Source organism: Mytilus edulis, chromosome 3 (genome assembly GCF_963676685.1).
Source record: "Mytilus edulis chromosome 3, xbMytEdul2.2, whole genome shotgun sequence".
NCBI lineage: Eukaryota > Metazoa > Mollusca > Bivalvia > Mytilida > Mytilidae > Mytilus > Mytilus edulis.
In genome coordinates this window covers 93,725,393-93,746,201 of record NC_092346.1, presented here as the reverse complement: position 1 = coordinate 93,746,201, position 20,809 = coordinate 93,725,393, and the positions used below count along the sequence as shown (strand labels likewise).

The 20,809-nt window shown below is 31.5% G+C and overlaps 1 protein-coding gene across 3 annotated transcripts in view; it reads left to right on the top strand.

Annotated features, from left to right (window-relative positions):
* The window catches only part of LOC139517800 (uncharacterized), a 116,543-nt gene that overhangs the window by 20,671 nt on the left and 75,063 nt on the right, over nucleotides 1–20,809 (top strand). For all 3 annotated transcript variants that reach the window (XM_071309242.1, XM_071309243.1, XM_071309245.1), the window contains one exon: nucleotides 20,082–20,179. Coding sequence is in view for 1 of the 3 variants with exons in the window: in XM_071309245.1 (XP_071165346.1) it covers nucleotides 20,167–20,179 (13 nt within the window). In the remaining 2 variants the exon portion in view is untranslated. The remainder of the gene's footprint in view (nucleotides 1–20,081; nucleotides 20,180–20,809) is intronic.

The window sequence follows — 20,809 nt, the reverse complement described above, 5'->3', positions numbered from 1 at the left end:
GCAATTTTGTCACATAAAAGTACTCAGAATCCGTATATTTATTCATATAGATAGATGAATAGATTACTGAAGACTAAAAATGACTTCCAACAAACCGGAAGTGGCAACTTATCTCCCATTCTACATACAAAAGTACATAGAAACTATATATTTTTGGAATCAGTGTGAAAGAAGCTATCATCTGAGACCGGATGTGACATTCATTTGACCGGAAGTAGCATATTATCTCCCTTATATCACTCAAAGAGATAAATAAACCATCATTTATCGCATCAGTATGAAGAAACTACCTTCTTATCTAAATTCCTTTGGTGTGGAAAGACTTTCAATTGTTCTCTGAACAATTGGTTTTTAATTATTTTTTTTTTTTTTCCGCCTAATTTTGTTCTTGCGATAAATGTTTGTTTCGCAATATGTCGCTGCTAAGGCGAACCATTTTCTATGTAAGAGTTATCTCCCTATTCACTGTTTATCATCTGTGTGCATCTCCTTCGTAACAAAAAAAGATAGCGACAAAATTTCTTTTACAAATTGTTCGTTACATCCTCAGGAATTTTTGGCTAGTTTGGATCGAAGCGATTCGATGACATTTTATAGGAGTTACCTACCTTTACAAAATAAATTTGTCGGTATGTTTATTTAACTCATAAACAGTTAACCGTATAACCCTGGAATGTTTTTATTTGAGTCCCCTAGGTCCTAACTTAAAAAATGAGGTCAAGGTCAAAGGTCAAGGTCAAGTTCTCAATTGTGACTTTTGCTTGCTTTTGCATTTTCTCAGACACTTTGAAAGATTCATATTTAACAACAAAAGCAAAATGTAGATATATAGATACATAAACTGATTACTGAAGGCTAAACATGACTTCCAACAAACCGGAAGTGGCCAATTATTTCCTCTTCTACAAACAAAAGTATATAGAAACTATATATTTTTGGAATCAGTGTGAAAGAAGCTATCATATGAGACCGGAAGTAGCATATTATCTCCCTTATATCACTCAAAAATATAATTAAACCATTATTTATCGCATCGGTATGAAGAAACTATCTTCTTATCAAAATTTCTTTGGTATGGAAAGACTTTCAATTGTTCTCTGAACAATTGGTTTTTAATTTAATAAAGATTTGTAAAATTTAGTATCCTATTTTACCGACACCACTAAAGTGGGATATTCCTTTCTAATGCGTGCAGGTTTTAATACGCCCTGCGGCTCATTTATAATGTGAAATAAAACTCACAAAATAATTTAGATATAAACCTTTTAAAAATAATTATCCATACACTATAAAAAAATATTACTTTAACTGCATGAAGTAAGACACAAATGTATTGTTACTATCCGCTAACGGTGTATGACAAATACAAGACACATTGTAAGTACTTTATTGTACCACTTAGCTTATGGAAAAGGGGGAGGGAGTATGTTTTTTTTTCCTTCTATTTGTTATGTTATTTCTATCGCGGAAAAGTGGTTATTTTTTAACAATTTTACTTAAATCGAATGAAAAATTAAGAAATATTGTCTTTTGAATAGCAATACATTTTATTAAAAGATAATCAGGATATAAATATTTATCTTACCTCCTATACATTTCCAGGAATATGATTGGTTAAAAGCGTCCGCGTGCAAACCGTGTATATTTGATATTAGGTTAGTAGGGAGGCGGGGCTTATCTCATACACGGTTAGTAGTGGAGTTACGTCCCTTTATATTCCTTATTAGGTAAGAAGGGGGCGGGGCTTATTTCATACACGGTTAGTAAAGGTGTTATTACCCTTTATAAAAAACAAAACGGTACTGAGAAAAAATCTTAAAAGTTCCAACAGACGAAGAAATTGATGATTAAGATTGAAAAAAAATCATAAAACACATTTAAACCTTACAGTCGTTATTGTTGGCATCTGTTTTTGTAGGATCAATGGAAGTATTTTCTTAGTAGACTTTTTCATTTTGAGAATCACTAGTCTTAATTTCACACGTTAAGATAGTCGGTAAGATAAATTCGTTACATAGTGTGCTAGTGACGTAATACGGTATATATGGGGTCAGTAAATTCCATATGGGGATTCGAGCTTCGCTCTCACCCCATATGGAATTTACTGACCCCATATATACCGTATTAGGTCACTAGCACACTATGTAACTAATAATACCCCCGGCACCCGACCCTTTCGTTAGTTACGTTAATGTTATTCAATAGAATATACGATTATCTTATTGATAGAGTAAAAGGTATACATAGATTTTAAAAAGTTAAGAACTGACACGAAGACGAATATAAATACATGTAGGTCACAGTATGATTTCCTATTCAGGGTGTATCATCGTTCTGAACATGCATGAAATATTTGCCACTGGACGTTTAGCAAGCAACATATTCAGTTTGACTCAATAAGATTTTCAAAATCTTACACACGAATATGTTTAATCTTGATTTATTTTATGAAAGTCTACATTAAAATTCATCTGACATATATGATAATGTTTCTTTATTGTAGCGATAAATTAAGAAAACTTCACGTTATTTGTCTCTAAAATTAAAATGCGGGACTACAATGACGGTTTCTTTTACACCTATCATCGATTGAATAAAATAAATTTCTAAATCGGCAACAAAAATCTATTAGACGAATAAAGTTTTGAAGTAAATCATAGTAAATTATAGATTGCATGTTTATCAAGGAAAACAATGACCTCACACAGGTCATTATTTTATGCCTTGGAGCATATATATATATCATTGAAACATGGTATCGTCCGGGTTGATTCTGAAAAAGAATGACCTGTCGTTCTGAAAGAAAATAACTCCATATAGGTATATAAGGTGACTATAACGCAATGTTGACTGTTTGGCGTTTTAATCAACTGTTAATTCTGTATTTTTCGTGGGATACAAATTTTTGTTGATTTTGTGGACACGAATATACAACGAATTTCAAATATCAATAAGATTGTATTCAAACTTGATCAAATTCACCAAATTAAATGCCCACAAAAATAAAATGTACACGTTTTCTTGAATGTTGGACAATTGGTATCCATGACAGTAAATTAATTCAAAGAACTGTGTCAATTTGTTTTGCTAACAAATTTATCAATACAAAAAATGATTTAAAGATTGGAGGCTAAGCTAGTTATAAAACCCAGTTTAAACGTCATTTTTCTATAAAAGGAAAAAACAGTACAAAATTAGGAATTCTAAAGTTGGTTTTCATGCGTATGATGTTTCTGTGCTTTTGATTTTTGCATTTGATAAACGATCTTTCGTTTTGTATTTTCCTGGGAGTTTGGTAATTTATTTTTTTTTACTTTAAACTGGGTCCATACCTTTGCTGGATGACAGTTAGTCACCAACTTGTTCTTTCATAAAATTATGTATCTGATTGTTTGATAAAATATTCTAAAATCGTTTTAAAATATGATTTATATCCTAAACTAGAGTTTTGATTCCTTGTACAGATTTGGCTAAACTCGAAGGTAAGTTTTCGGTTTTTCACACTTTTAAGCGTTTATATTATATTTTGGCTAGACCGTCATCAAACAGACGTTAATTGTTTAAATACAAATCTGATGCAGTGCAATCAGTATCTTTAATGTTTTTTTTAATGTAGATATATGTTGATATATTATTTCTTATATTTCCCTTTTCATGGCATATCTAATGGTTGTTTCCTATCTGATAATAATCTGATTGAGCTTCATAAAAATTGTACTTCATACCTATCTGTTGGGTTTATAAAATATCAACTTGTTTTTTTAATTTCATGACCCAGATGGGTTTTCGTGTATTGTCTTTTTAATTACGCCGTTTGTTTTTCGTCTTATTCATGTACATGGTTTCTTCATTGTTGTCGTTGCCAATAATTGCTAATATCAACTTGATTTAAACTAGTATGGTAAATTGTCTAATTGGCAAACATATCACCGTATATGTATATTATTTTAAGAAGAATAAAAAATAGAAAGGTGTGTGAACATAGTTATACGATTATTTTTGTGTTAATAAAACAATAACCGATGACCTACTTATATAGATTACCATGGTTTAAATATTTTTTTTAATTTGTTTAATGTATTTCTGTGAAACAAAACAAACGTTTTTCTGATACATACCTAAAATTTATTAGAACGTGCACTTTAATGGCTTAACAAAAATGCATAATATACGTAAAAACTTGTACTATTAACAAAAACATTAGCTAAAACAAAATAAGAACATTAACTAATACTTTTAACATAAAATTTCGCATGGAAATAGTTTAAAACCAAATTGCGTAACAATATTACACTTCCTGGAACTTTATTTCATATAGATTTAAGGTTCACATGTCATTCATGGTAGGCTTATATTTTTGTCTGATATAATTAATTACGTATTCCTGTAATTACTTTTATATTATTTAAAGTCTCTTCTTTTTTTTATTATTCAGAAGACTGAATTATCAATTAATTAATTTCCGGATGAATTCCTTTTTTAAGGAAATTCATAGTTTCAATTTGAAGTCTTCCGAATAGGCTATGATTCACCACTGACTGCTCTTTAATGATAGGTAGATTGAGTATTAACTTTTTTCTATCATAATTACGGCTTTACCTATTTTGTCTAAGGATGTTTGCTGCTCAGTTTCAAAATAAATAACTTTCCATAAAACTAGTATATATTGATAGGGGATTCATTGAGGATTCCAAAAAGCCCAAAGAATATAGGGGTCAATGTGCTCGTTTTTGAGATATTAGCCACTGGAATTTTGGCAGGAAAATATGTTCTGTCTTGATTTTTCATAGCTTTCAGTTCAAGTTCTCAAAAACTATAAATAAATAAATAAAATTTAATAAAACTTTCACAAACGGCTTATAATCATACATGTAAAAGATTTATGAAAAGAAAAATGGGGGTTCATGGGCAATAATTTTTAAGGCATTCAAATGTATAAAACCATAGGATTTCGAAAATCTGACAAAAAATTCCAAAACATGGCAAGCTAACATCCTTAACTGCTATCTTTCTCTCGCTATAACTTTTAAAACTTCAAATTATGAGTTTATTGATTTTTTTATGATTTAGATGAATAATAATTTTGTTATGGTATCACACATTTTTATACATCATCTCATCTCTTGAAAAATTTAATGTACGAAATATAGAATAATAGGTAGTTGAGTTTTTGATACTGACTATATCATGTGGAATATCTAGACGAGCCCGTTTTGTTTATCGGTAATTATGACGTCACGCAATGTATTGTCTAATATTTTCAGTGATACAACCAGTACGTTGATACTCGAAAATATTAGCCAGTAAGATCAAAGGGACAATATACGAATAACCGATAATAAATTGTATTCAGCAAAATTCATGAAAGATATGACCGCAATTGAACTAACGCATGGGAAAGTATGACAAGTCATGTTATTTTTATCTGGGTTTTTTTCTGCATTTTTATTATTTAAAACGGACAATGCAGTTCGGCCTGCTTTTTTATTGAGTAAAAGACAACAGTTACTAGTTTCATTGATCAATTCGTTTGAGAGTTATTTTCAAGAAAGATAATTAAAGGTAGATATTCCAATATATATTGTTTTACATTACACTTTTTCGTTATTTATATTACAGATTGTCGTGCCATGAGTCGATATACCTAGCTTTTCATATTTTGTAAATACAGTATGTTTGAAAATTGTTTCATTTCTAACTTGACAATTTATCAGTTTAAGTTAGATATTTTACATAAAAAAAAAGAACCTTATGAAGTCACAAGTCGGCATTTTCCATACTTAAGTGTAAAATTCATAACTCCTTATTTTCTTTGCACAAGTCCAAATTAATATGTGTTACATTTGAAATTTGCCAGATCAAGCTGACATTTATCAGTTCAAACTCGACAGGACGTAGTTCATACATTTATAATCTAAATCCCTTCCAACTAAAATATTTTCACTTCCAATTTGACTTTTGTCACTTCTAAATGCACATGCTCACAGTTTAAACTTTATAATCAGTTGTCTATTCTTATTTAACTTAACGACCGGCATTTGTATATTTCCTATATAAAAAAAAAGGCAGCAGTAGTATACCGCTGTAAGAAATTCATTAGTCGATAGAGAAAAAATAAATCCGATTTACAAACTAAAACTGAGGGAAAATCATCAAGTATAAGAGAACTACGACACAACTATAATATTGACATAATCCAAAACATTACACCTAGCCTATCTATTGTTTTTTCCAATTTTGTGATTATTCACTGGACTGGAGTTTTAAGTGTACATAAGTACATAAGTCATTCATATAACATAAGGATCAAGTATTTATATAAAAGTTTACCAAATTTCTACAATAGTAGATTTTTCGAAAAAAAGCTTAAGGAAGGCTCGCGGCTACAAGTTCAGTACAAAGATTTCAGAGAAATTCTAGACATTTTTTTATCATTATCAATTTTAAAAACACTATTAATTGTTATTCTATGGTACAAAAACAACCACAACATCGATTCCTTTCCCAGATAACTTTTTAAATGTTTATATCATTAAAAAAGGTCAAAATTTTCTCCCTTTGGTGTAAAATGCCATTTGTTTTGGCATTTGAATTGAAATATCTTTTTTCCCCATCGGTGATTTCTATCTTTTATTATTGTTTTTAAATAATTTGTATTTAAACTTAACAACTGTACATTTTAGGTGATTTCTGTAATATAGTCTTATTTCGATATTTCCTATATTTTCCCTATTAGTTCCTATTAGTACTTTAACAAAAATAGCATGCTTCTTTCGAAGACAGATTGTGAGCACAAATGAACGGTAACTCCGTTTTTATTTTATTTCACTTTTCTATTAAGTATATTATAAAACTCATTTGTAGAAGAAAAAAAACCGAATTAGTATGTTTAAAAGCAAAATCAATTTATACCAACGAGCCACCTTGAGAACAATTTTTAGATTCGTTGATACCTTCCTCAGGTCATCAACTTTGTTTCTCGAACTTCAATATTCTTTCTACGAAACATAATTCTAAATCCTTTGAATTTATCTGTGCATCATATAGATATAGTACATATATTGTGTTAAGGTAGCACCATACAAAGATTTTATAACTCCAACTCCCAAGTTTTAAAATGCTGTAACTTTCTTAATAATGCTCGAAAAATTATAAAAGTGGTAGTTTTGGGTAGCTAACAGATTACTCTTTCAAATAAATGCAATGTTAGTATTATGCAACAATTATGTAACCAATTATAATGTTAACTGTGTCTAAAATATTTTTCACCAAATTTCCACTTTCAAATGAAATTAGCCTCTGCATAGGTATCCCTAGAGGGTTGATTTTATTATATGTTGTTCCTATGGCCATTATCTACAAAAGGGTGTCTCAGATTTCAAATAGAATGTATAGAACAAATTTTACACCTAATTAAACATTATCTTCTTTTATGTGGTTAGGATGTTTACACTAATTGGAGATTTATGAGAGAATGGAATACCATAGAGACAATCTGAGACACCCTTTTGAAGCCCATGATGTGTTGATTAAGATTTCGTAAAAAATTTCTGTATACATGTAGTTAAAGAGATGAAAGAGATAAATTCATTCAAGTGAACTTACCCAGATTTTGCCTCTAGTTGCATAATAATTCATTACATAATGATTGCATAATAAAAATATTGCATTCATTTAAAAGATTAATCTTTTATCTATCTATATATACCTCTTTTATTATTTTCTATGCATTCATAAGAAAGTTACAGCATCTCAAAGGTTAGTGATTGGAAGTAAAAAAATCTTTGTATTGTGCTACCTTAATTGATAAACACGTTATAATACATTCTAAGAGGGATTTCCAATAAAATGACATAAGTACCTAACTCGAAGTACGCACGTAACGGGACCGGTTATTGCTATTTTACCTTAGTATTCCTAAACTATGAAACCCATTCATAATAGATTTTAAATATTTCTAAGATGAGGAAAAACGAAAGAAATCATGATTTTTTCTTAGGTCCGAGAACACAATTAATTCGTAGTGCATTTCTTTTAGAACATAAATGAAAATGAAAAAAATCCCACCTTTCTTAATGCCCGCGTCACACTGTCCCGATTTTTATATACGATGGACACCCGAATGCGAAAATTGTAAGTTCGTACGAAGTTGGTCCCGATCTCGTTAAAATACCAAAAAATGACCGAAGCAAGTACGATGAATAACGAAGTCTATATGATGGTGCCGAAATTATATACGATAGCAAAAGATGGACATACGAAGGTTAACCGAAGACGGGTATTTGAGTTTCATATCTCAGCCGAAGCCTACACGATGGATCACGAAGGCTACACGATGGATTACGAAGGCTACACGATGGTTTACGATGATGGCGCGATGACCATACGATGTCTAAAAGACGTCGTGTACAGCTTACGATGCATTTAAATAAACTCATCATAGATACCAGGACTAAATTTTGTATATACGCCAGACGCGCGTTTCGTCTACAAAAGACTCATCAGTGACGCTCGAATCCAAAAAAGATAAATGGCCAAATAAAGTTGAAGAGCATTGAGGACCAAAATTCCTAAAAGTTTGGCCAAATCCAGCTAAGGTAATCTATGCCTGAGGTAGAAAAGCCTTAGTATTTCAAAAATTATATGTCGAAGGGATCACGCGTTTTATATTGTTTGATCGATATTGAATATATATTATATTGTACATTTACTTTCTGGTTTAATCATAAGACGGAAGACCGTGGGTTTGAAGGGTAAAACTTGACTCTGAGTCTCTGCATATAATGCCAGCAGAATCAGGGAGAAGGAGAATATCTTAAGCGCTATTGACATTAAAGTTCAAAGGTCAAGGTCACAGTGGCAGTTGTAATACAAGGCAATATCACCCTTGTGGACACTCTAAAACCAATATGCTTCAAGAGATTTTAACCACATTTGGTATATTGTTCCTCCTTGTAATGATCTGACATTTTTTACGTTCAAGGCCAAAGGTCAAGGTCATGCAGATGGACTTGTTTTTTCTCCTTGAAATAGCATAATACACAGGAAATTGGTTGCTCATTTTTTTACATGCTGGTTCTAAAGACAATATTAAAGGTATTTCCAGTTACTGAAAGTATGTTTGATTTCTAAAAATAATAGTTTATGTATCAAATATGCATATTCAATTTACCATTGTCTGCATGTGTCAAATACATATATAGTGTCCATATTTGTCCCCAATATGTTACATACGAGGGGATGCCACGCTCGGCATTGCCATGTTTGAACTGTATAATGTGTGCACTAGTCTGAATAATCACCCATAATTATGCCCATGTTTACTGATCTATCTTAAAGGTAAGGTAATGGGTTTGTTGGTCCCTTTTATTCAAAAAGAGCTCTTTCCAGGAGAATATCATAATAATATAGACAAAAGGAAAGATGTGGGGAAAGCAACAAATGCGGCAAAATATGACATATAGAAAACAAAATGGTTATGGAGTAAACATTCGTGTGACAACAACTCAGACGATACATAAAAAATCAGAATAATGAAGAAAAAGTTGGTTTCCCTTTATACGTGTACCTGCAGTGTTGATGTACGAGGTGCGTTTATGATTTTCATTATGTTACTTGATATATAAAAATTGACAAAAAATAATATTTTACTTGTAAAAGTAAATCCTGAGCCTGTAATAGCTGCTCTTCTTGTTCCATTTGAATTAATAGAAACAACGCTGTCGCCTTTCTTGTTCTCATAGAATCATATGATATGAGCTCCATGTTTTGTAAACGTCTTTCTTAACTGTCGTATTAGACAGACCAGTGCATATCGCGCATGGCACTTTAAATGTTTTTTAGCGCGAAAATTAACTTAATTACATTTCGCTGGATTTATTGCCGTCGTAGTTCCATCTTGTCGCCTTCGTACTTTTATTCGATGCCAACACGACGGGATTACGAGGTCTTCACGAAGTCGTGTTGCCATCGTAAGACCTTCGGGTAGCTTCGTGATTCATTCGTGTAGACATCGTCATGTCAAAACTGCCCGATGGAAACGATGGAAACACGAATGCAATACGATGTTCAAAGATGCATTCCCGGTGACATTACGATGGTGAGGATGGCGATACGAACTCAATACGAACCCTCAACATCGGACGCACCTTCGGGGATTTTTTAACATGTTAAAAAATTTAGAACCCTTCCCGAAGTTGTCCCCGAAGGCTAGAAAAAGTAGCCGATGGTTAAAGATGGTTAAAGATGGCACTACGAATAGCCCGATCTGGATACGATCAGTCCCGATTTTGAAAATTTCCATAATCGTGTTGCAATCGGCGTAAAAATCGGGACAGTGTGACGCGGGCATAATGAATTTTTTTCTCAGTGTGTTGTACTACTTTTGGGACAAATTATATCAAAATTATAGAAAATTTCATCGCCTCTAACTCAAAATATGGACAATTTTATGTTTAGGGCGTCTTGAAATCTTTTGACAGCTTCCGAAGTGCTCATTTTCAACCTTTTTCACCTTGACCAAATCACTACTTTCCTTTAAAATACTGGACCCCAATTTTTTTACAGTGTAATTTCATCCCCTTACTTGCAATTTGAGGCATGGAGAAATAAACTTGGAAGGGGTATAACAATTAAAGGCAAGTAAACCACTGTCAACACTAGGGACTATATTTGTCAACGAAAATTTAGGGACGACAATGGTGGTCTCGGACCTAATAGGATAGAAAAAGTTGACAAATCTTTAAAAAACTTGGTATGACCAAAGCCTAATGAATTATAACACTGCTTACAAAGTTTCATGACAATAGGATGTATATTATAGACATTAAATTAAGTTCTAGACTCATCTTTGCGTGTAAAAGTTTGACGTAAAAATTGAAAAATTTCAACTATCAACATTTGGGGCTTTAAAAATTGAAATATTGCAAAAAAATACTTTTTAAATGCCTTAATATATAAGTTATCATGTACTTAAAGCAAAAGAGTACTCATTTGATTTATCAGACTTGGCATAATTATTCAAAAGTCAAATTTATATTAGCCTGCGCCTAAAAATTGAGGTTTTTCAATGAAGGGGGGCCTTACATGAAGATGTACTAGTAATATTTTCCAGCAATTTTAAATTTGTGAAGCTTTTTGGTTATAAATAATCCTTACATATGTATTGAAAGTGCTTAAAATGGAAAGAAAAGTTACAAATAACATGTCATATTAGTTTAAAAGGGTCTAAGGCTAAGTAAGACTGGAAAATATTTATGGTCAATTTAGGCCGTGCCACATATTTACATTAAAAAATGCATATTGAGGCTATAAGAAATAAAAATTTGTGTCTTTTTTTATCATTTCTATACTCATGTGACATAATACAACAAATCTGAGCACAAAAAGACTCTTGCAATTAACTTTTCTTACAAGCAGTATGGGCTGATACAAAGAGTTTTGCCTTTTTAGGGAAAAACTTGCATGCAATTTATTCTCAACAGGCTTATATTTAAACCACTTGCTATCCTACAGAAGAAAAAAAAGATATTATGTGAAATGGAACAGGTACAATAGACATTGTAAAGTGTATTTGATACAAATTTAGTGAGGTCTTTAACATGGACATCAAATTTTATGTACCAAGCTCCCCACTATTGACTTCTTTCAAACAAGGCGTTAGACAAGGGTCATTTATACAACATATTTTGCACATTTTGTCTGAGATAAACTTCTTTTCTGTAGATTCAGAGTTCATAAATAAGTAAAAGAAGTAGATAAAGGCATAGAAACACAAATATTGACACATGAAAACCTGTCAGATAGAAAGTCAGTATGCCATTTATGCATCAATATTGAAAAAGTTATAAAATGCCTATTTTGACCATAAAATGCCAAAATTGGTAATTTTTGCAGAAATTCTATAAAATAAAAGTTTAAATCCTTTAGTTTCATGCTATTTGATAAGTTGACACCATCAAATCATTTAGGGAAGTTGCCAGAGTACACATTCTATATTTACAGATTTCACCTCTTAGGTCCGAGAACACAATTAATTCGTAGTGCATTTCTTTTAGAACATAAATGAAAATAAAATAAAACCCACCTGCGCTATCTTAATGAAATTTTTACAGTGTGTTGTACTACTTTTGGGACAAATTATATCAAAATTATGGAAAAGTTCATCGCCTCTAACTCACAATATGGACAATTTTATGTTTAGGGCGTCTTGAAATCTTTTGACAGCTTCCGAAGTGCTCATTTTCAACCTTTTTCACCTTGACCAAATCACTACTTTCCTTTAAAATACTGGACCCCAATTTTTTCATCCCCTTACTTGCAATTTGAGGCATTAAACATGGAGAAATGTGAAATGGAACAGGTACAATAGACATTGTAAAGTGCATTTGATACAAATTTAGTGAGGTCTTTAACATGGACATCAAATTTTATGTACCAAGCTCCCTACTATTGACTTCATCCAAACAAGGCGTTAGACAAGGGTCATTTATACAACATATTTTGCACATTTTGTCTGAGATAAACTTCTTTTCTGAAGATTTAGAGTTCATAAATAAGTAAAAGAAGTAGATAAAGGCATAGAAACACAAATATTGACACATGAAAACCTGTCAGATAGAAAGTCAGGATGCCATTTATGCATCAATACTGAAAAAGTTATAAAATGCCTATTTTGACCATAGAATGCCAAAATTTGTCATTTTTGCAAAATTTCTATAAAATAGAGTACACATTCTATATTTACAGATTTCACCTTTTAGGTCCGAGAACACAATTAATTCGTAGTGCATTTCTTTAAAAACATAAATGAAAATAAAAAAAATCCCACCTGCGCTTTCTTAATGAAATTTTTACAGTGTGTTGTACTACTTTTGGGACAAATTATATCAAAATTATAGAAAAGTTCATCGCCTCTAATTCACAATATGGACAATTTTATGTTTAGGGCGTCTTGAAATCTTTTGACAGCTTCCGAAGTGCTCATTTTCAACCTTTTTCACCTTGACCAAATCACTACTTTCCTTTAAAATACTGGACCCCAATTTTTTCATCCCCTTACTTGCAATTTGAGGCATCAAACATGGAGAAATAAACTTGGAAGGGGTATAACAATTAAAGGCAAGTAAACCACTGTCAACACTAGGGACTATATTTGTCAACGAAAAATCAAGGGACAACAATGGTGGTCTCGGACCTAATAGGATAGAAAAAGTTGACAAATCTTATAAAAACTTGGTATGACCAAAGCCTAATGAATTATAACACTGCTTACAAAGATTCATAACAATAGGATGTATATTATAGACATTAAATTAAGTTCTAGACTCATCTTTGCGTGTAAAATTTTGACGTAAAAATTGAAAAATTTCAACTATCAACATTTGGGGCTTTAAAAATTGAAATATTGCAAAAAAATACTTTTTAAATGCCTTAATATATAAGTTATCATGTACTAAAAGCAAAAGAGTACTCATTCGATTTATCAGACTTGGCATAATTATTCAAAAGTCAAATTTATATGAGCCTGCGCCTAAAAATTGAGGTTTTTCAATGAAGGGGGGCCTTACATGAAGATGTAATATTTTCCAGCAATTCTAAATTTTTGAAGTTTTTTGGTTATAAATAATCCTTACATATGTATTGAAAGTACTTAAAATGGAAAGAAAAGTTACAAATAACATGTCATATTAGTTTAAAAGGGTCTTAGGCCAAGTAAGACTGGAAAAAATTTAGGGTCAATTTAGGCTGTGCCACATATTTACATTACAAAATGCATATTGAGGCTATAAGAAATAAAAATGTGTGTCTTTTTTTATCATTTCTATACTCATGTGACATAATACAACAAATCTGAGCACAAAAAGACTCTTGCAATTAACTTTTCTTACAAGCAGTATGGGCTGATACAAAGAGTTTTGCCTTTTTAGGGAAAAACTTGCATGCAATTTATTCTCAACAGGCTTATATTTAAACCACTTGCTTTCCTACAGAAGAAAAAAAAGATATTATGTGAAATGGAACAGGTATAATAGACATTGTAAAGTGCATTTGATACAAATTTAGTGAGGTCTTTAACAAGGACATGAAATTTTATGTACCAAGCTCCCTACTATTGACTTCATCCAAACAAGGCGTTAGACAAGGGTCATTTATACAACATATTTTGCACATTTTGTCCGAGATAAACTTCTTTTCTGAAGATTTAGAGTTCATAAATAAGTAAAAGAAGTAGATAAAGGCATAGAAACACAAATATTGACACATGAAAACCTGTCAGATAGAAATTCAGGATGCCATTTATGTATCAATATTGAAAAAGTTATAAAATGCCTATTTTGACCATAGAATGCCAAAATTTGTCATTTTTGCAAAAATTCTATAAAATAGAGTACACATTCTATATTTACAGATTTCACCTTTTAGGTCCGAGAACACAATTAATTCGTAGTGCATTTCTTTAAAAACATAAATGAAAATAAAAAAAATCCCACCTGCGCTTTCTTAATGAAATTTTTACAGTGTGTTGTACTACTTTTGGGACAAATTATATCAAAATTATAGAAAAGTTCATCGCCTCTAACTCAAAATATGGACAATTATTTTGTTGGACCCCCTGATCATCAGATGTTGAAGTGAACTGTCGTACTAAATTATAATCCTTGTACCTTTGATAACTAATTATATCTCATTCATGATTATCTTATGAATTTATTTTTACTGGCAATCTTGCTGTCAGTAATTGCGAGTACTCTAATATCTGTAATAAGGGTATTTTTGGTGTTTCCTATGTCTACTCTCTCTCTTTTGTTAGATGTATTTCTATTAGTCTTTATGTGATGAGTTGCTATTAAAAACTCATTCGTTAGTTTATTCTGGTGTTGGTTTTTTGTACATCACTATGTAAGTTATGCTTTACAATAATATGTATGTGTCTGTCCCGAGACATGAGCCTGTAAATCAAGGGTTGTCTTTCTTGTGTAAATATTGATTCTTCATTATTTTATACACAATGTTCGTCGGAACTGTTAACATATGTCAGCCCGTGGAGTTTATAGCTGACTTTGCGATAAGGGCTTTGCTAATTTGAAGGTCTTTAGTTACATTTAGATGTTGAGTCTTTATGATATGGTCTCTTTTAGAGAGTTGTAATCATACCAAATCTTCTTATTTTAATTTTATGTGTGTGTGTATGTATCTATAAAACTTCTGCAAGTAAATACCTACCTCCACAATCAGTGAAGAGTAATGCAATGCGTAAGCACCCACCATTCACTAGCATAATTTTCATTGTCAATTCCCTAATATCTATAGAAAAAAAATTTATTTCTCATTATCATCAATTAATAAAAATAAAAAAAATATATTTACATGGTATATCCTTTTATAGCTGACTATGCGGTATGGGCTTTGCTCATTGTTGAAGGTCGTACGGTGACCTATAGATGTAAATGTCTGTGTCATTTTGGTCTTTTGTGGATAGTTGTCTCATTGGCAATCATACCACATCTTCTTTTTTTATAAAAATATACTTACATGATACTCTATCCAATACATCAACATTAGTAATACATTTTTGGCCTAAGGCACACTGCAAGCTTAGATTAGTTGGATGTGAAGGTGGGGTTCATACAGTACAATGAAAATAAAAGTAAGATAACTTTTTGATTTATTTTAGGAATACTTTATAGTGTTTGTTTTTGTAACAGTTTAGTGTTATTGTTGTTCCGCTTTTTTTCTCTTATAAATGATATGTTTCCCTCGGGTTTGGTCAATCCGGGTTAATTGTCACTTAATCGATTGATGAATATTGATAAGCGGAAAACGTTATAAAATTCCGCTCAATGGAACACTCCATGAATATACGGAATTTATAGTCGAAGACAGTACAATTTTTGAACTAAAAAGATACATATCAACCAAAACACATTCAACATCTAAAAGATTGTGTGTGAAGACGCCGTAAGCAGTCAGAGAACAGGCATGCCCCTGAGCAATACGGGATCACGACATGGGTGTGCATATGTATATTCAAATGAATTTTAGTTTGATTTTTAATTTATTTTTCTGATAACAAACTCAACATAATTATTAATAAAAACAATATAAAATTGTGAATGGAAATGGGGAATGTATAAAAGAGACAACAACCCGATCATAGAAAAAACAACAACAGAAGGTCACCAACAGGTCTTCAATGTAACGAGAAATTCCCGCACCCGGAGGCGTCCTTCAGCTGGCCCACAAACAAACATATACCAGTTCAGTGATAATGAACGCCATACTAATTTCCAAATTGTACACAAGAAACTAAAATTAAAATAATAAAAGACTAACAAAGACAAGAGGCTCCTGATTTGGGACAGGTGCAAAAATGCGGCGGGGTTAAACATGTTTATGAGATCTCAACCCTCCCCCTTTACCTCTAGCCAATGTAGAAAAGTAAACGCATAACAATATGTACAATTAAAATTCAATTCAAGAGAAGTCCGAGTCTGATGTCAGAAGATGTAACCAAAGAAAATATACAAAATGACATGTATACATAAATAACAACAGACTACTAGCAGTTAACTGACATGCCAGCTCCAGACTTCAATTAAACTGATTGAAAAATATGATTTCATCATATGAATATCAGGCACAATCCTTCCCGTTAGGGGTTTAGTATCATACCTTCATAACATATATGAGAAGAACATAATCCGTGTCATGCCAACAACTGTTTTTTTAATAAATGTGTTTAGTTCTGATGCAAAGACCCTATAAGTGAATCAATATTAACGCCAAAATATGCAATCTTTAATGACCTGACAACAGTATCGTAACTATATCCCTTCTTAAAAAGTCTATTTAAAGGTTTTGTTAGTTTCTTCGGTGAATACTGACATTTTTGTGCTTTATAAAGAATATTTCCATAAAAAATTGGATGTGAAATACCTGAACGTATAAGAAGTCTGCATGTTGAGCTATATTTACGAATGATGTCCTTATACCGATGATAGAATTTAGTAAATGTTTTCACTAGTTTGTGATACCGAAAACCCTGGTGTAATAAGTTTTCAGTAATACAGAAATTTCTCTCGTTAAAATCTTAAACATTGTTTCATACACCAGCGAATCGTACAAGTTGAGATATATAAACACCGTAAGAAGGTGACAATAGTCTACTAACGAATTACCTTGTTGAACTGGTTACTTTTTAGAATAATATATACAGATATGTTCATGATTGATAAGTAAACCACATTTCCGTGTAAACAACACCTCCGTAAGAATTAGGATATGCTATCCCGTTTCCACAGGTACAACCAAGTTTATAAACCGAATCTTTATACCTATGGAAGAAATAAGTGGCAATTTCTGGTTATTTGTGTAAGCCCTGACTTCATCATATAATAATACCTAGATAACATTCATTGATTCCAAATCGTTACCACGGGCACGGGTATATCGAACGATTTGTGAAATATAAACACCGCAAGAAGTTGGCAAACAAACAACAACGCCATGAAAAGGAAAACTTACAATTAGAAACGAAAAGTCGTTCTTTTAGTTGTCAATTCAAACCTAAAATATCTTGATCAAGAATATAACTGGTATACTCAAAGTTTATACTTGATATATCTAAAAAAATATTTTGCTAAATTTCGGCAGTATTTTCTAAAAAAAATAATGATTATTAAACGCAAATAATCATTAAGGTAACGGTAATTATTGTTGAATTTATTAAAATAATGCAAAATGTATGACTCTTCACTGCGTTTGGTCAATAAATAATATCATAACAGTACAAGAACAAATCTGTTATTTAAAGCGCAATATGTGTCCACATGAATACTAACAAACAGGGTTCTCGCTTAGGAATCTGGAAGGATAGTCAAGGAAGTTATGATCAAATTCAGTTCGTCCAACCAACATACATAGTAAATATCAAGACTTTACCTCTTTTATTTATTACTCTTCTATTTTATATCTTCGAAAATCTGTTGCCTTAAAAATAGTTAGATTTTTACTAACAACGTTTCGGAAATTTTCTGCTTATACTGCTAAAGCATGGGTCCCTTTTAAATGTCTTACAATAGTTATCAAAAGTACCAGGATTATAATTTTATACGCCAGACGCGCGTTTCGTCTACATAAGACTCATCAGTGACGCTCAGATCGAAATAGTTAAAAAGCCAAATAAATACAAAGTTGAAGAGCATTGAGGATCCAAAATTCCAAAAAGTTGTGCCAAATACGGCTAAGGTAATCTACTCCTGGGCTAAGAAAATCCTTAGTTTTTCAAAAAATTCAAAGCTTGTAAACAGAAAATTTATAAAAATGACCATATAATTGATATTCATGTCAACACCGAAGTGCTGACTACTGGGCTGGTGATACCCTCGGGGACGAAACGTCCACCAGCAGTGGCATCGACCCAGTGGTGTAAATAGTTATTAAAAGTACCAGGATTATAATTTTATACGCCAGACGCGCGTTTCGTCTACAGAAGACTCATCAGTGACGCTCAGATCGAAATAGTTAAAAAGCCAAATAAATACAAAGTTGAAGAGCATTGAGGATCCAAAATTCCAAAAAGTTGTGCCAAATAACAAATACCTTCTTTTAGCAAGTGATATTTTACTAAAAGTCAAAAGTTAGAAGTTAGAACAAATGTAACGTTTGTACTAACAAACGATGAACGACAAAATGAGACGCTTTTTAAGCGAGGGCAAAGTTTGTCAAAGTTTATGTAAACTATGCAAACGTATGTTAAAAACAAATGATCAACACATGTTCACGCTTAGTCGTTTGACTCTTTTGTGTTAGAAAGAAATACACACTCAGATTACTTCTAATTGTTTGCTATAAAATGACTCATGGGTGATCAGTATACACAAAATATTTCAATCTTCATTTTTAGACTCACAAGTTTTCAATAGGTTCAGTACTCATTTACTTGTCGCAGTGAGAACCTTGCAGTTACAACCTGTCGACGAACTGTAAAACATAAACGTACTCTTTTTTCATCATGGATAAAACTATCAGCTTTGATCATCTAATCATAATTAGTAAATATGCTATAAATAGAAGATATGTTCTATCGTCCAGTATTATGTAATTAGACTCATTGGATATAATGTATGCAGCCGATTAATCTAAGATGATGGGTCTTAATCTAAATCAGTGTAATTGAAGAAATTAATGTAAACGTATAAATATTGTAATTGTGTTTGTGCCAATAAAATATTTGTATTTGTATAAAATACTGACTGTAACTATATTTGTTAACAGGTTCATTTATTCAACCAATGCCACTTTTTTTTTAAATATTTGAAAAATGTTTGAAAAGGTTATATATCTATTATCAAAAGAGGGACGAAACATACCAAAGGGACAGTCAAACTCGTAAATCTAAAACAAACTGACAACGACATGGCTAAAAATGAAAAAGACAAACAGAAAACAATAGTACACATGACACAACATAGAAAACTAAAGAATAAACAACACGAACCCCACCAAAAACTAGGGGTGATTTCAGGTGCTCCGGAAGGGTAAGCAGATCCTGCTCCACTGTTGATATACGTTATTTAAATTAAATCATTGAATATATTCTGTAAAGGCCTTTTATTCGGTACTCACATCTACAAGAAGTATATTACAAAAAATATATCAAATTTGTGAGTTAACCGCATTAAAACAAAAATATAAAAGCGCAAAATTGATTAACAACTAATTCCTGCATTTCATTCTTTAGTCTCATTTGAACATGGGTAGGCATTATATTTGTCGATATTTTACACTGAGTGTTGCCTTTAGATATGAGCTAAATATTAAGAAGTAAGTTTAAAAGCATTTATGACATTCAGTTCGTTAAGGTTTTGCATAAGGTTTTATAAAATCTTGATTTAGAATTATGATCATATTGTTACATTGAAACTTTATGTCAGTCGATACAGACTGTATGTACTATAACTAGGTCGATTAAGATTACACATTTCATTCTGTTCTGCAGCCAAGCACAAATTTTGACAGCTATTGAAAAACATATCACATTTCATATGTAACATATATTTTTTTTTGTGTGATTTCAGTTTTACCACTTGATTGTTGATAGTAAGACATTCCATACGATCGAATATGAATACTTGACTAGTTGGTGCATTTAAAGAGTATAAAATGGCTGAACCAGGTATTTTTGTTAGTTTAGATAACAATTGTTTTTACTTAATATAAGTAAGAATAAGACTATGTTCATATAAACGTATAGTTAAGACTTATTGTGTAATAAACATCATCAGGATTGGTCTATATAAAGAAAAATTAAAACCAGACAATACAAAGTATTAATAAGGAAAAGTAACAGGAGGAGATCTCTGCAATTTGAGCGATTAGAAACCCTTGCAATTTTGATTGCTGACATTTTTGTTATAATCTTAATGACTGTGTTTTTCTTAACGTTTTAAGGCCGCCTAGATGGTCGCTTAGCTCATTCTAATTGTATCAACAACACCAAATCTTTCTGAACGGAATTGTTCAGTAAAATTCATATTTTCGTGAAAATGACGCTTATTGTCTCCTTTTGTTTCGTATGAAAAATAGAACAGTTAGCTATAACATTATAATATGTGATTAATCATAAAAATACAGATTAACAATATATTTCGATGATCATCTAGAGTGAAAATCTTCTGTCAATTTCGGTCAAAGTTCGATTCGCTTTATCAATTTTCTACCGTCAATGTATGAGAATCAGTTAAAGTATTTGTCTGAATTCTGAAAGATTCTGGCACTTTATAGAAAAGAGAAACTGTGCAACTAT